General features: G+C 41.1%; 1 protein-coding gene across 2 annotated transcripts in view; it reads right to left on the reverse strand.

Annotated features, from left to right (window-relative positions):
• Positions 1-17,197, reverse strand: part of SPATS2 (spermatogenesis associated serine rich 2) — a 53,632-nt gene that overhangs the window by 13,126 nt on the left and 23,309 nt on the right. The window contains exons 1-5 of one of the 2 annotated variants that reach the window (XM_072135113.1): positions 6,749-6,842; positions 4,714-4,793; positions 2,609-2,717; positions 788-837; positions 74-335 (exon numbers count right to left, since the gene is read on the reverse strand). In XM_072135113.1, the coding sequence (XP_071991214.1) occupies positions 74-335; positions 788-837; positions 2,609-2,717; positions 4,714-4,752 (460 nt within the window). In that variant the 5' untranslated portion in view covers positions 4,753-4,793; positions 6,749-6,842. Of the gene's footprint in view, positions 1-73; positions 336-787; positions 838-2,608; positions 2,718-4,713; positions 4,794-6,748; positions 6,843-17,197 lie in introns of those variants that run through there. The other variant, XM_072135112.1, reaches the window with a different exon arrangement.

The raw sequence follows: 17,197 nt of genomic DNA on the forward strand, positions 1-17,197 counted from the left end.
TATTTCCAACTGAATAATAGCGCTATACAGCAGAGAACCCAATTAAAACCAACCAACTAAATCTCACTCTCACCTGAGTGATCTGATACATCTGGGGTAGTTGGTTCAGAATCTTCCAGCTCTCTGGCATCTAAAGAAAGTGAATCCATTCCCTCACTAAACGAATCCACTGACTCAGTGTCATGGGTAGAACCGTTAATGTGATAACCATTAAGTCCACTTTTGTTAGGGGATGTGGCATTCGGCTCCCCCTCTGCAGCTGCCACTTTTCCGGGGTCCGCTGCATTGGTGGTAGGTGCGGGTTCAGCTTTGGGCTTAGTCTTCTTCTTCTTGTTCTGTTGAATAACATGCAAGTTCAAGGAGACATGAGTGGGAACAGAAGCTACAAAATATATTATACAAGAACATTGGCTATGGTGTTCTTTGCAGACTCTACTATTTACATGTCACTACACAGTAAAAAATCTGAACAAATATACTGCATATCCCACATGACATTGCCTCCAGGTAATTACTTTAATAAGGTTTAATCTTATATGGTCCAACATGTCACTTCGTCAGAAAGATCATGTGAAAGAATCAATCGCACTTCAATGATGGAACAAAACCTAGTACCGGACACAAGTACACACACACAATTTGGGGCACTAAACCAAAATTTTTCCCAAATTGCCCAAACCGGTCCACTTAAAAATTCATAAGAAATCTGCATATATGCCACATGTGTTGGAAATGAAGCTGTATTAATAAAGATTTTAGTATTCCAGGAAAAAATTATGAAGCTCACCTTCTTCTTGCCCAGGACTGTCCATTCTTTAAGAACTTCCACCGCATTGCCTGGGATAGAAAAGCACAGATAAGTACCAGAATGACAGAAAACAGCAGACTTGTATGTAAAAGAGGGTCTCCGCCTATAAAGGTTTATATAAACATGATTTCAATTCATTGTTCCATCAACATCACCCAAGGATCTATTCATGTATGCACCAGCTTTGTTGCAGATTCTGTCAATGAAGGCAATATGTAGCAAACACCTTGTGGACCCAATTGCCTCTTATCAACCCATTCAAGTTCCCATAATAGACAGAAACCATGATACAGATTTGAAGAAATCCAAGGACAGAAAATATATCACTTGTACATTAATCTGCAAAAATATCCTATTTACATGTTGATTAGCCACTGGCGTTTGTGCGCAGTTGATCTGTCTCGCTCGCTTTATTCCATATTGAGGAGAAAGATATTACAGCATTATCACTGGTATCAGTGTCCATAAAATGTTGTTTTTATACATTATTAGGGATCTACTACACATTTAAACCTGGATGTCAAGTTCTCTACAGCCATCAGAGTCAGTCAGCAGCAGAGATACTAATGTTTATGAGCAGCAGAGGGGCTGACAGGGAAGCCGCAGGGGATGAATCCCCCATGACACTGGCTCCGCTACTCTATGATCAGATCATTCCCACTTGTAAAGGGAGCAATTTCAACAACAGTAAATTGTTGCCTAAGCAAATGATATTCCATAAATATCACCTTACAAAAAGGTACAAGGGCAACATCCACTGCAGGTGTATGGTCACTGTGTACATGGGGGGTTATGGCCTCCATACTAACACTCTACAATCTCATCTCTGTGGAGGAAGTGACATTCCAAAATATGTTTAGTGTCTTATATAGTAGTCACATGCCACCTGTTATGTCACTTTTCAAACTAAGGTCACTGATTGGGTACAGCAGTCCCTAAACCACTAACATTTGAGACCCAACTGGGAGGGACCTTTGAAAAGATAGGGCCAAGACACTGTAGACAGATCGGGATTAGGACAAGCATAATTAACCTAGGATATTTTCCAGGATTCCTGAAAAGCCCATTTAAGGTGCAAAGGGCCCTTCTGTGTATAGTGGTTTCCTCTGTGGGATGTGGTTTGTATGGCCGTATTCACATTACAGTGGCCAATTCTCAGCCAGAGCAGGTAATCAGCCACGGTATCCACATCAATGGGATAATCATTCAAGTGAAGTATTAAAAGCAGAGACTTCATATAGATCACGCAGACTATGTCCCAATCATGACATTTTCTGCACACAATATTATTTGGAAATAGGACAGTGGTCTATATTATAGGTCAGAATAATTGTGTTTATGGATTAAAGGATAAAGTTGTTTTTCAGGCAGAAGCTGGTTTTTGGAAATTGTGTGGGTGGAAAAGTGAAACGGTAACCAGTAATGGGGACTTTGACTTGGTATTTTACACTCCTTTAAAAGCATATTTAGTGAACTTTTACAGATTTAGACTGTGGCCTCACATCTAAACGTGTACATGTCATTTATGATATCGGATGAGGTTTACATGACTAAGTGAGGTCCCTCACTTGTTAGTAGGAGAAACGTTCCTACAATGTTATACCAAGATAAAAGGACTGGGGAAGGAAATGACAACTAGCCTAAACCATACACTGCCCTTATACACACACCTCATCATATCCACCATATAGAAATGTGCAAAATTATGAACAAAATAATCCATAAAAGGAATTACACACGAACATCTATGAGGAGACTATTGGAGGCAGCGTGAATCCTCATGTGTACCTGGAAACCTACCTTCCATGAAAGCTTGGACAGTCCGGTCTACACAGTTGTCAAAATGCTGCAGCACCAAGATGATCTCATTGTTACTCTTGTTGGGGACAACAGAACGTACTGCATTAATCTGGAAATACAATGACATTATTATTCAACGTCCGGAGCAAATTTAAGGATTCTTGGAATAACCAGCATCTTGCAAGACTATAAATCACAAAAGTAGCAATATTTTCATTCAAGTAGAGGCTTTCCTGGTCCTCCCACCAGGCCCTGTTCACCAGGTACCAGCCACAACACTGACCTCAGTGGTGCTGACACATCGCGGCTCCTGCAGTCATGCCTTGGCATTAACATCATTGTAGGCCAGTAAACAGACTGGTGAGGCACCAGGGAATGTCTGGCTGGAAATAACATGGGGCCAAACTTCAAGGAGCATATATTTATTGACTGGACAATCATTTAAAAGGAACATCAATGCTCATATATATTAGAAGATTCACATCGGCCTTACTCTTATACACATGCATGCTGGGCTTGCATGAGCGTGCATGTCTTCTGAATGCAGAGGGGAGGGGGGGGGGAGCTGCTGTCAGAAAGTTCTCACTCATCACATATATTGTACATAGTTAAAGGAAATCTACCATCAAAATGACAAACCAGGGACACTTACTTATAGATCCAGGCACCGTGACTGAGGTTCCTTCTGAAATGAACTTTTGAAATCATCCTAAAGAGACCGAGAGGCCTAGCAGCTCTGTGATCTGGCTTTACAGACGGCAACATATTCTCACCCTGTCCTTCCACCCTCAGAGCTTGTGCAGTGAGCAATTCCTGCAGTAATATCATTGCAGAAGTGCTGTGGGAGCAGGGGGAGGGTGAGACAGTGTAAGGGCTCCTGCACATGAACGTATGCCCACAAGGCTGTAGCAAGGGGGCATATTTTGGTGCGGGGGAGAGGAGAAGGGAGTAAGTGCTGCTCACCCCGGCCCCTTTCCATAGAAAATAATAGGCTGTCGATACGCCAAAGATAGAGCAGGCTCTATCTTTTTGTGGCTACAGCTCGGAACGATGAGCACTTGCAACCGTACATATGCCCCCCAGATGGTAGCCATGGCATGGGCGAGCATACAGCTGCATGCTGTAAAGTCATGGCACCCGGCCATAAACATGGCAAAAGATTGAGCTTGCTCTATCTTTTCCCTGTGCAAGGTACGGTGGCACACATGTGTGCACCATACCGCAACCGGCACCAAAGCCGCGGACATATATCCAGCCATATAGGAGCCGAACAGTCTGTAAAGCTAGATCACAGAGGGGGTAGGGTAGCCCCTCATGCTTAATAGCATAAATTAGATTTTCAAAGGAAGGAGGCCATGGATAAGAAATAAGAGCACACGGCAGGAGAGGGGGTAGTGGGAGTGCTATTTAAACACTGTAACCTGTGAAGCTGCAGCACAGAAGGGCTCTGGTATGAGCTCTTCCGGCTCATTAGCATAATTTAAAAAGTTAATTAAGATTGAAGGTGGCCATGGCTGAAAAAAATTATTACCAGTTACAGTGCCTGGAGTATATGTCCCTGGTTTATTATGCTTGATTTTTAATTGTTGATTTACTTTAACAGTGAAATTAAATTAAGCATTCTTATGTTTGGTCACTGAATATTTCATGTAAATGTTTCAATAGCTTCAAAGTGCGTATATGTATGTATGTATGTATGTATGTATGTATGTATGTATGTATGTATGTATGTATGTATGTTTGTATGCATGCATGCATATTATTTTTTCTTCCCTCATCATTTATTCCATTTAGCATCAATGGGATAAATTAAGCCTCTTCCAGGCCCCAAAAAAGGATAACAGAGACACTATACCGCTCCTCCAAGCCCACATCGAGTGGAGGTGGGGTAAAAGTCCCTAACCGTGTGCCAGGAACTGCAACTTTCCTTTCCTCTGATAAGTAAGCTACAGAAACTGGACCACCAGGGAAAAATACAATGATAAACGTGAGCAGAAGCATAATGGTAGCATTATTCCAAGAAATGGTTTCTGTGGAATACAAGCATAGGTAAACAAAATGCAATGTTTTGCTATAAAGGTCAATTATGAATCCAACTCCTTTACCTTTTCTTTCATATTCTCATTAGAGCCCCCTTGAGCCATGACAGTATTTGACTGGACGTCAAAGACGAAGCCTATAGGATCTGTAGGAAAGAAGGAAAAAGTATATGAAAATTACACAATAAAGAAAAGACAAAGGATAAAGAAAGCCTAATACAAAGACAGAAACACTTAAGCTCAATGCATTTAAGATATAAAAGTATTCTGTACCACATTGAATCAACATGTAACCCAGAAGTCTGATGCCAAAGTATTTGTCTTAGGAAAGTTTGGTGGCTCCACCTCAATAGCAAACGGATCCAGTGGAAGTTTAGATTTACGTCTGCATGCGTGGCTATTCTACAGCACGACCTAGAAAAACTGGAAAAACTCTACATCCCATTAACTATTGCATTCCTTAATCCCAGGCAGAACATTCTTTTGCTTTCACAAGAGTTCATCCTATAGTAAGCAATGTGCGCTGATTTCATGCGCATCATCCGCACATTAGAGCATTATACAGTAAAGAACATGGGATTTCCTGTGTCCGCAGAGCAATGCTGCAGCTGGACTCCTTCACAGAATGTAATGTGGTAGCGCCACTGCCAAGTGCTGTACGAAAGTCATCCAACAGCTGCAAGTACATGTTACATAGATACATCACAACGTCTGGTGTGATCCAGCAGAGGGAAAACTAGACCCCAGTGGAAGATGTACGTAGATCCAGAGACAGGATACAGTGGGGGAAGGAAGAGATATCCTCGCCTAGATCAGGCTCCTCAAATACCAGGAGCCAGGTGCACAATTATCCAAGGAATTTGCTTCTGGTTTTCTGGAGTATCCTAAAGTTAATAAATTCTTGTTCACTTACACCCCAAATATTCTTCTCAATGCACATACATGCAATGCTCCCATACACTAAGGTAGACACGTTGTGGGAACAAACTAAAAGTACGGATTATGTCACTGCAATTACATTGAGCAGTACACCGCAGTCCAGAGGAAGCCACAATTTACTTTCCAAGAACTTTCTAAAACTTTAACTTAGAAATGTGACCTTTGTGAGCAACCCATGTGTAGCATTCAACACATTCATCCGAATAAGTGACCACGGTGAACTCTTAAAAGGAAACCTGCCACACTGAACATGTTATGTTATAGAGCAGCTGGAGCAGATTGCTTTAAATCTTCCCATAAAACTATACCATTCCTAGATTTTTCATTCCAATCTCTGCTTACGTTGGACCAAGGAGTCGTGTGGGCAGTCCTTTCATTTGGGGAAGGCTGCAAGTCAGCCCAGAATCAGCAGAAATTATAATAAATGAAAGTCCTTCTAGATAGATAGATCTATCTAGTGTATCTCTAGCTCTATTTCCATTCTCCGTTCCTCCTGCTCTATAACACACTGCCTACAGATAGGACACTATGTAAAATCTACTCCGCTCCTCCTGCTCTATAACATGCTTACTGCAGATTGGAATGCATTTTCATGGCGACAGGTTCCCTTTAAGCCTGGTGGGGATCAGTTTTATGATGCTTTTGAAATATGTCGTGCATAAAACAAAGTTAATTCAGCCATTTTCCTATTGTAATATAACTTTCACACCATTCTCCAATATGAATATGTCCAAAACAAGTTGATATAATAGTTTGAAACATCCATAGCCTGTGGGATTAACACAATGTGAACACTTTTAGAAAGGTTTAATCTGTAAATCCATGTACAATGTCTTCTGTGTGAGAAGCCCCTGCACTCCAGTGCAGATGTTGTGGTATAAGGAGCGGTAGATAGGGATTTCTCCAGAAGATTGAACAGTACATGACACGGATGACTTTGCTCAGTTAAAGATTACTAACATATAACATCTGTTCTGTGAACCATACGACACGGCTCAGGAATGTGATGGAACCTGCGCAAATTCAAGAACCTACTTATGCTAAGTATAACAAAAGAAAAAACACATTCTTAAACTTTGGTGGTTTTCAGAGAGTCCATCCTTAGAGAGTTGTGTAACACCATACATATGTAACATCACATCATATGACTGCTATCTCTTACCAGTATGAGCTCAGTCAGCTGGAGCAGCACCTCCGGGACTAGCTACGTACAGTACAAGCAGAGTTAAAGTTACCTGCTGTGAGCAGTCCTGGAACGTGTCGCACACTTTTACAGGCGGATGCTTTCCAAACCCCACCTCTCCCTCTGTGAAAAGCTCTCCTGCGCACCTACCATCACATTGGTCACAGTCAGAAGACAATCAGCACGCACAGCAAGTACAACTCTCCCTGGTCATAAATGCATAGCATGCTGGCTGACGTCAATCCAGCCGGGAGGGGGTGTGGTGCCGCTGATAATACACTGGACTTGGAAACCGGTTCAACTCAAGGTACTAAACATCTTCTAGCAAAAAAAAGATATTGCAGCTTAAAGAGCGTTCCATAGGGTGCAAGAACATGGATGTAAAGTACTCAATGTTCCCCTGGATCGGGAACCAAGTGACAAATGTACATTAAAGAACAATACAAGTGAAGTAAGCAGTGAATGCAATGTTGCAGACAGTCCAATACAGCTGCATCCTACAATCACTGCAGCATTATTGTTCTTCAGATCCAAAAAATATCTGATAAAAACAGGCTGAAGTCTACACTGAAGTTTACAGTGAGATATCCTTATCTTATCAAGTGGGGCTCTTGTTAGACAATTTGATGCTGACAATATATCAGAGAACTGGGAAGCTGAACCATACTGCCCGCAACGGGCCTCTCCTTTACACTGCACCCCATTATTCTCTATATAGACTTAAAGGAAACCTACCACTTGAAGTGGCAGGTTTCCGATGGAAATACCGGGCACCAGCTCAGGGTGAGCTGGTGCCGGAGCTTATTTTAGTTAGTGTTTTAAACCGCGGTATCGCGGTTTAAAACACTTTTTAAACGTTATAGCCGGCGCAGGCAGGTACGCGCTCGGCGCTTACCATGCGCGCGGCTCTCATTCACTTCCTATGTAGCCGCGTGCACGGTAAGCGCCGAGCGCGTACCTGCCTGCGCCGGCTATAACGTTTAAAAAGTGTTTTAAACCGCGATACCGCGGTTTAAAACACTAACTAAAATAAGCTCCGGCACCAGCTCACCCTGAGCTGGTGCCCGGTATTGCCATCGGAAACCTGCCACTTCAAGTGGTAGGTTTCCTTTAAGATTTTGTACTTTACATGAAATCTAAAATTCAAAACTACAGGAGAGTTTTTTTGACCCATGATGCCTCAGCACAGCATCACAGATTCGGCTATAGCTGGTAGAATTTGCCTGTTGGAAGGACAGGACGATGATCCTTCTCTCCATATAAATAGGAACCTACAATTGTCCAGTCTGTGAGGCTATACAGTTGCCTTCCACATTTACATCTGCATGAAAGCTAATTATCTGAGATTTTCATACAAGTTTACTAAAAGTTATATTATGATCTGGGGTTACACATACATTCACTGACAGGTGCTTTATTTAGACAAAGACATTTGAAAATGGCCTTCTAAGGTCCTTCGTATATGTTATGGCAGCTCTTATGTTGCCCAATTTCTGATATCACAGGAAAGAAATGGAAAGAGCATATTTAGTGCTCATAAGCACAATCTAGTAACTTCTCAGCAGGAACATTGATGGAAAGATGCCACAACAAGAGTAAAGGTTTATAAAATGTCATAGGCCTACAATATCACTATGTGCTACATATGAGGTGTACAGAGAAGACCAGACTAATCTTTTAAAGATCATGAAAGTTAGGATTCGCAATGACCTGAAATGAAAGTAAAGCGAGTTCTGGTTCAGGGCAATGAGATGAGTAAATAAGGCGGCTGTACTAGAGCAGGTCACTGTGCTCATGTAATGAATCACCAGAAGAGCAGCGGATCCAAGATAAATCACTCTGCAGTATCCACCATTGTCTGCGCTGTCAGAAGGTAAAGGAAATAACACAAGTTACTTCAGGTATCTTTACTGTGTACGCAGGGCCGTACCAGGATATAAACCGGTTACAAAACCAGATCATTTTATTTTTTTCCAAAATATGACAACAATGGACAGCACTAAATATTTTGAAACATTCTCTAAACCAAGAAACAAGACAGGAATCTATTTCTTAGAATAGAAGCCCACCACCTGGATATCCCTTTAAGGAGATCTACCATGAAAATCAAGCATGATAAACCAGGGACAATTACTAGATGCAGGCACCGTGACTGTGGTAATCTTCTTACATTTGTTATTCATTGCTTCCATGCTTCTAAAATTATGCTAATGTGCCAGAAGGGCTCCTGGAGGTATTACCAGAGCCCCTCCCTGCAACATCTTCACAGGCTAGTAGACTGTCTGCCCCTCTGCTCCCTCAGCACACAATGGGAAGGGGGAAGTGCTTCTTGCACACTAACAACATGTGAATCTGCAACACAGAGCGGCTGGCATCAACCCCTAGAGCATAAATGTAAAAGTTGATTTAAGAAGAAAGGAGGCCTTGCATAGAACAAATAAGGTCACCAGTGTCACGTTTCCTGGATCTATGATATGCTGGATTTGGATGGTAGATTTCCTTTACGTTATGTTCACATGTATTTTCCTATACCCCTGTGTCACTGACTAAAAGGTGCAGAAATCTACATCAAGGGCCACCTCCCCATAAGCAGCTCCCCCTTCATACAGTTCCACCTCCCCATAAGCAGCTTCCCCTTCATACAGTGCCGCCTCCCCATACGCAACTCCACCTTCATACTGATTTGGCAAGCTTTGTGGAGCGCTGTGTAATCTGCAAGCGCTATATAAAAAATTATTATTCATACACTGCCGCCTCCCCATAAGCAGCTCCCCCTTCATACAACACCGCCTCCCCATAAGCATTTCCCCCTTCATATAGTGCCGGTCCCAACAAGCAACTCCCCCTTCATACTGTGTGCCTCCCCCCCAAGCAGCTCCTCCTTCATAGTGAGCCCTCCCCTAAGCAGCTCCCCCTCATATTGTGCTGCCCCCCCCCCCAAGCAGCTCCCTCTTCATACTGTGCCACTTCCCCAGCAGTTCCCCCTCATATTATAGGAGGCACAGCGAGGCCTGCTCTCTGCATTATCACTGTAGTCAACTCTGTCTGCATCTCGAGGATGACGACAGAGAATACATTTCCTGCAACATACCTCCTGCTGAGTGGGAGAGAGCCCAAAATCCGGGACTGCACAGGAGAGCCAAGCACTATGTCCAATAGTATTGAATAGAGTGTCAGAGACCATGCAAGACTTACTGCCTAAATTAGAGCATGAACCCATTCCTTGTGACCTCCTGTAGTCCCCACAATTGGACACCCACTGATCATATTGTTATTGCCCATCATATGGTTAGGGGACAACAATCAAACTTGGTACAATCCCTTATTGTTAATCCCCAAGTATTGTTTTAGTCTATGAAATTATACCACCAATAGTTATGAGGTTGTCAAGTACAAATAATTCAGTTAAATACATATAAGTAGCATTTTCATTGAAGAAACATCACTAGATTAAATGGAAGGTGACTGTAGAAAGGGGAATTGTTTGGTGTGCTGCCTAATAAAGGGCGTCCAGGTATATAACCTATGTCAATATGACCTCTCTTCTGTGATAAGAGAATCCTCATTTCAATAGTCCAATGGAAGCTGAATTGTAGAACGACCTCAGTTACATCATAAATGGGTTATCCTGACCCTCTACATGGTATGAAAAAAATCTGTTGCAGGCTGTTTTTAACAAACTTTACACAAATCTACTAATAAGTTCAGTAAACATTTTCTCTTTACTAAAGCAGGTTATGACTGATTCAATAAGTTTGTTCTTAAAGTGTAACCAAACCTTCTCCAAAGTTTTTTTAAACCTGAAAGTAGTAAAGTTTGTAATATACTTTAATATAGAAATGTGTTCCCGGGTCCCTTTCCCCTGCTTTTCTTCCCTATTTAAGCAATTTTTGTAAATTAGCTCCATCTTTTCATAAAGCACTGACCACTGATCATATCCTGATAATATTCCTAAGGACTTAACTCTTTTCAGATAATCCTTGAATAGTATAGTAACTTCAGAGAGCTGAAATGTGGAGGGATGGAAATAGTAAATGTACAGCCTGCTTATCTGCATGAGGTGGATCTGGCTCTGAATGCTTTCAAGTATAATGCTCACTGCAGGAGAAAGAGGAGAAATAAAGGCACTCAGAAGCAGTTTTTCTTAAGGCCCTATGTAACAAAGTTTACCGCTGTTATCTGCTCTTTTCATTCACAAAATAAAAATAGTTTTCAAAAGGTTTAATTAAAAGTTTAATTTGTATGCACGTTGGAACTGCCCTATTTTGTGTGTAACTGTAAGTGTACCTCTTGATAAAGTTTTCGTCCCATTCACAACTGGTTGGAACAAGGATTAACAAATGAAGCTTCATTGTAGACACCTCTAATACCCTCTTACAGTTTATTATTGCAGCCTGGGCACAAAGGTTAGTATATTATCAGCATCCAGAGAGCTTCACCAGAGGTCATAGTAGGCCAAGAGATCCATCTGCAACTAGGAGTCAATCAATCAGGTGTTCTTAAAGGAAATCTACAGTAAATAAATCAGGCATGATAGACAAGGGACACTTAGGGCTCTTTCACATTGGCATTGGTGATGAAGGTTTAACATTGCTTTGAAAACATCACACCTGTTTTTTTCAGTTGTATCAGTTTTTTTTTTTTGGTGGATCCATAGACTTCTATTGCTTTCCATGGTCCGCATCAGTGGGAAAAAAAAAAAATTGGAAAAAAAAGGTTTCATAATTTATTCGGATCAATGAAAATACAATCCAATGTGCAAACACCCATGGAAACTAATGACTTCATGAGACATCCACAAAAATCACTGAAATCACAGACCTGAAAAACAACACCAATGTGAAAGAGCCCCAACTCAGAGATCCAGGCACTGTGACTGTGGTAATCTTCTTATATTTGTTATGCATCTTCCTTCTAAAATCAACTTTTAAAATTATGCTTACGACTCAGAAGGGCTCTGGGGGTGTAATTGATACAGTTCCTTATTGAGGATTTAGTACCGATGTATACTTCATAATTAACAGCAACCTACAAACAGGGGAACTCACAGAATATATTAAAAAGTTTACTCTTATTGTATCGATATTAAGACAAAACCACATATTGACAATTACATACATTTTTAAGATGATCCCAAGAATAAAATGGAGCCAGGCAGGGGTGAGGGGCAGACAGCAGACACAGCAGTAAGGTAACAATCAGCCTAACTTTTACTATAAAAAGAAACTGTTTGGATTAATCAATGGAGATGTTAACACTTGATACTGAAACATAATGTAATATTGGTTTGTTACAGCTGGGTTGCCTGGCTCCATTTTATTCTTGGGATCATCTTAAAAATGTATGTAATTGTCAATGTGTGGTTTTGTCTTAATTTCGATACAATAAAAGAGTAAACTTTTTAATATATTCTGTGAGTTCCCCTGTTTGTAGGGTGTTGTGATTTAGGTTGGGGGGGGGGGGGGGGGGGAGTTACCCTTACTCCTATGTAGGACGTATCTAATTTGGGTTATATTCATAAATAACAGAGCTAAACTTGTCATAGGGCAGCTAAGCAGCGCAAGAGGTTATTGCGACTTAAATTTGGAGACATCTACAACTATTAATATTAATCTGTAAGCACGTTCTAGCCCTTGGATTACAGTCAAGATAACACTAGGCGCCTTATTCTACTGATGGATCATCGTCCTTGAATACAATGACTGCACATCAATGGTGTTGTTCAGCAGACGTATTTACGCAGGTTTGTTGTCATGGCAGTTTCAGGCACCCAAGTGTTGAGACTACAGAAGTCATAAGCAGGTCAGGCAACTGCTTGAGAAATGGGACGGTGAGAAGAGTCCAACTACTTACCCTGACCGCTGTGATCCCACCTCCAGTGCTCGCCCTCTTCTATTGTGCTCCTGTTCACTTGATCCAAGGAAGATTATGAATTGCATTCCCGGTATATTTAATGGAATCGGCGCGGAATCCACTTGGAATATAGAGCATGTTGCTTTTTCTGTGAAAGGATATCCCTTTCATTTAATTTGTGAACAAAACTTGTGCGGAGCTGCGAGCATAGGTTTTATGACCTGCACACCTGGATCCTCCCTACAGTAATCCTTACTACAGACAGGACAATGATGACTTGAGTTTTATTAAAGGTGTCATTATTTCAGTTAAGACAATAACTGCTTAGAGTTAGGAGATTCTGTGTTCCGGTAAGACTGCCTTGAGGGAAAGAAAGGCAGGTAAACTTTAGAAAATGTTCCTATACAAAAGTAGCTTCTGTATTCTGTCATGAGCTCATGATTAAGCACCATAGACAGTTTCATTAGCGCCACTTTGTTAGATATTAAAGGGGTGCTCTGTTAGCATGAGGTATGTTCACACTATTTTCCATTTTAACCACAATTAAGTTTTATAAAAAGTTGAAACAAACAAAAAAAATTGTCTGACTAAAACATAAGCACTAAACCTATGGGTCCACTAATCATTATATTGAACAATGTCATTAAATATAAAAAAAATTTACTATGAACAAGACACCAAGTAAGCTAGATCTGATACATGAGGACCAGCAACTCTCACCACATAGAGTCTTTTTTAGAGAAACTTTGCTTTTTCAACTCACAGACGCCATCTGGCAATTTAACACAATACAGGCAGTCCCCGGGTTACATACAAGATAGGGACTGTAGGTTTGTTCTTAAGTTGAATTTGTATGTAAGTCGAAACTGTATATTTTATCATTGTAGTTCCCGACAATTTTTTTTTTTTGCCCCAGTGACAATTGGAGTTTCAAATTTTTTTGCTGTAATAGGACCAAGAATTATCAATAAAGCTTCATTACAGACACTTTTAAGCTGATTATTGCAATCTGGGACTATTTTAAAGCATCCAGAGAGCTTCACCAGAGGTCACAGTGGGCAGAGGGGTCCGTCTGTAACTATGGGTTGTCTGTAAGTCGGGTGTCCTTAAGTAGGGGACCGCCTGTACAGGAAACCTCTAGCTTAACATTTGCATTTTTCTTGGTTTCACATCATCTGTGAATATTGTATTGAAGCAAAGTGGTCAGTACAGAATCCCTTATAGGGCAGAAACATCAAGACCGAGGTAGAAAATGGAAAAAAAAAACAGTTTGTTCTCGCTTTCATCAAGCTTTTGTTTGTGCAACTATCCCTGTATTCTTCCTTCCCATGCCTGTAAAATTCCACAGTCCATGTAAAGTCGACTAACCATATTAATGTTCTTACAGCTCAGCTGCACCTCCTGCTTTCTCTTTAGCCAAGCCCACTCACCTCTGCTACCTTATACCCCTCCCCAATAAATGACAGATACACTAGCTGTGTGCAACTCGCTGAAGAGAAAACCCAAGTAATCCCCCCTCCCTCAGGCACTTTCTTCAGCAAGTTACACACAGCCAGAGTCTCTCTCATTCCTGAGGGAGAAAAGATGTAGCTAAGCAGCTGTACAGAAGGCACATCCTCATCAGCCATGCAGCTGAGCTGCAAGAATATAAATACATGCCAAGTGACAAAGACAATACATTCTTTATTCATATATCAAAAAACACCACAACACGAAGAAGAAAAAAAAGAGAATAAAAACCATTAAAAAATGTGAGCAGAGTCACAAAATAATCTACCACAGAAAAACCAAACATGTGATAGTGTTAGTGATCCTTGGACCACCAGCTCCCCCTGGAGACTAAAGCCTTATGTAACACAAAAAGAGATACAACAATATTATCCTATAAGGCAGTGATGGCGAACCTTTTTGAGACCAAGTGCCCAAACTACAGCCAAATTCCATGTATTTACCGTGAAGTGCCAACATTGCATTTTAATTAGAAACTTATTGCTACCTGTTCTTACACATCTTTCAACTGTATTGGCCTTTCCTCTCTGTAGAGGAAGAATGGTTGGTCCAGCAGGAGGACCTCCAAAGATATTGCAGTTCTTTCAACAGTTCTCACTTTTCCTGCAGTTCCAGACAGCCAATCAAGTGTTGCTGTAAAATAGCGCTGAGAGCAGCATTTCTTAAGTTGCCTGGGACTGCAAGAAGATTTGGTGGATTTGATCCTATCTGGTTAACTCTGTCCTGGCCCGAGTGCCCACAGAAATGGCTCTGAGTGCCACCTCTGGCACCCGTGCCATAGGTTTGCCACCACTGCTATAAGGGATTACACATTGAGCTAGGGAGAATGTGGTACCAATATATAATGCAAGCGGATTGCAAAAAAGTTACAAAAGAGAGGGGGGGTTTTTGTATAGAGTATGACTATATGCAAGTCAAAGTAAATAAATAGATGGTACCACACTGCTAACCTAAATCAAAAGATAAGTATTACCTGTGCGGCAAACATGCACACAAGAGGGCGCTGGGGATAACCGGCCCACGCGTATCGCCACCTGCTGTGGCTTCCTCAGGGGTGTTTAGTTAGTGTGTCTTAGCTTAACTGACAGCTCCCCTTTAAGTACTATGCAGATATGTGTTGTGTTTACACATATCTACACATCAATGTCCTGTTCTACCTGCCTGTTCCCTTACATGTATTTCCTTTAAACGCCAAAAAGTTCATTAAAGGCTTTTATACATAATTGCAATAATTACTTTAGCAAAAGGCTTAGTGAAATTTTAGGATATAGCTTTTTCATAAATAATTCCGCAAAACTCCCCCATGCACATGCATAATTAGATGAGTGTGCATCAGCTTTAAGCAGGGACTTCAGTGGATCTGTAGCAGGAACAGAGGATTTTGACTTTTGGATGACAATGGGGACATTTATAAGGGCTTGTTTTTTTTTTTTACATATAAGCCTTAAAACATTTGCAATTCCTGACGCATGGCGTTAATAGAGCGGTGCCCAGCACACTTTCCCTGACAGCTGCAAGATAACACATTTTTATGGTATGCAGGGCTGGTGTAGAATTGTAAAAAATCCAGAGTGTGGGTGGTGACTCTCTAAGCAGACACTTCACTATAAGATGCTGTGTGCTGACAATGTGCTTAGATTATCAGGGTACAGGGTTTCTACTAGCATTTGACACATTGAAAAAGAGAGGAGACAGATCAGAGATGAGATTATGAATTCCATAAGATGGATTTCCACTGATCCAATTCTGTCAGTTAACACAAAAAAGAACAGGTACTAAGTTGACAACTGATCAATGAAAAAAAGACTGCAATGTGAAAAAGTCCACTCAAAAAAAATGGGTCAATAAACCAGGAAGAGAAAACTAATCTCTAGGTGTACAAAAGCCAAAAGGGGTTCAGTGCCAAAAGTCATTGATGTGAAAAAACCCCCACCAGGATGAAACCACTAAGTCTCTGCACAATGTTGCTTGCGGACAGGAAGTGCCCATGTCTGAGCTTGTCTTGTAATGCAAGGTGGGAGGGGAAGGAAGCAGAGAGCTCTGCAGTGTGCAGATAAGAAAATCTATTCATGAATTTATTCAAGAATCTGACCATAGTCAGAAGAATGATGGTCGTATTCAGGGACAACCAAGACTGTAAACACCAGGACTGAAAAAGATAGATTGGAATTAAATCTGTGAAATGCTGTATTTTTTGCTAAATGGAAATAGAGAATGTGTTAGTTTGGTATCTTGAGTATATGCAAGAATCTTGTCTTCGTGGGAATACCCCTCTAATGGCACGTTGTCATATTGGGTTGAAGTTGCAAGTGGAGTCCCACAGGTGTCATTATGGGGCACCCTTCTTAAAAAATTTTTTATTAATGACCCTGAAAGGATTTACACAAAATAGAGTTTCAATATTTGCAGATGATACTAAGCTCTGTAAAGTAAATAATACTGGAGGCCGATAGTATAACAGAGGGATTTGTGAAAACTGGAGGAATGGGCAGAGAAACAAAATGTATAATTATGTTTTTAAAGAGTCAATTAACTACAAACGAAAAGACATGGGGGTAATTGTAGATGATTAACTATAGTGACAACAGCCAGGTAGTTGCTAATAAAGTAAATAAATTATCATGAGACTCTGGCTGCACGGATGTGGCAGAGCACTTCCACTCCAGGTACAGCCATTTAGGCATAGGCTATAGACAGTTCGCTCCTCCACTGGCCATGCCCCCCCCCCCCCTTCACATTTTGGGGTGGTGGAATGAGTCACCTGCTATTCATCTCAACCTCTGCTCTACTGAACACATCTTCATTCCAAATTGTAATGTATGACAGGCTGTATGTCTCAGATCATCCAGAATTACAAAGCGCTAAAGTGCAGTTCTCCAGTTTTCACAGCATACAATGCCCAAAGTACTTCTGTGTGAAGTCATATGAGGAGAGAATCCCTGCTCTTTAGTGCTGTGTCATGTTCTCCATTAAAGAAGAAGCATACTTTACTCCCCTGCAGCTGACAGGTACAATTTAAGTTCTTTTACGAATACATGACATCACAGGGCGATCATGAGCCTTCTT

Source organism: Engystomops pustulosus, chromosome 2 (genome assembly GCF_040894005.1).
Source record: "Engystomops pustulosus chromosome 2, aEngPut4.maternal, whole genome shotgun sequence".
NCBI lineage: Eukaryota > Metazoa > Chordata > Amphibia > Anura > Leptodactylidae > Engystomops > Engystomops pustulosus.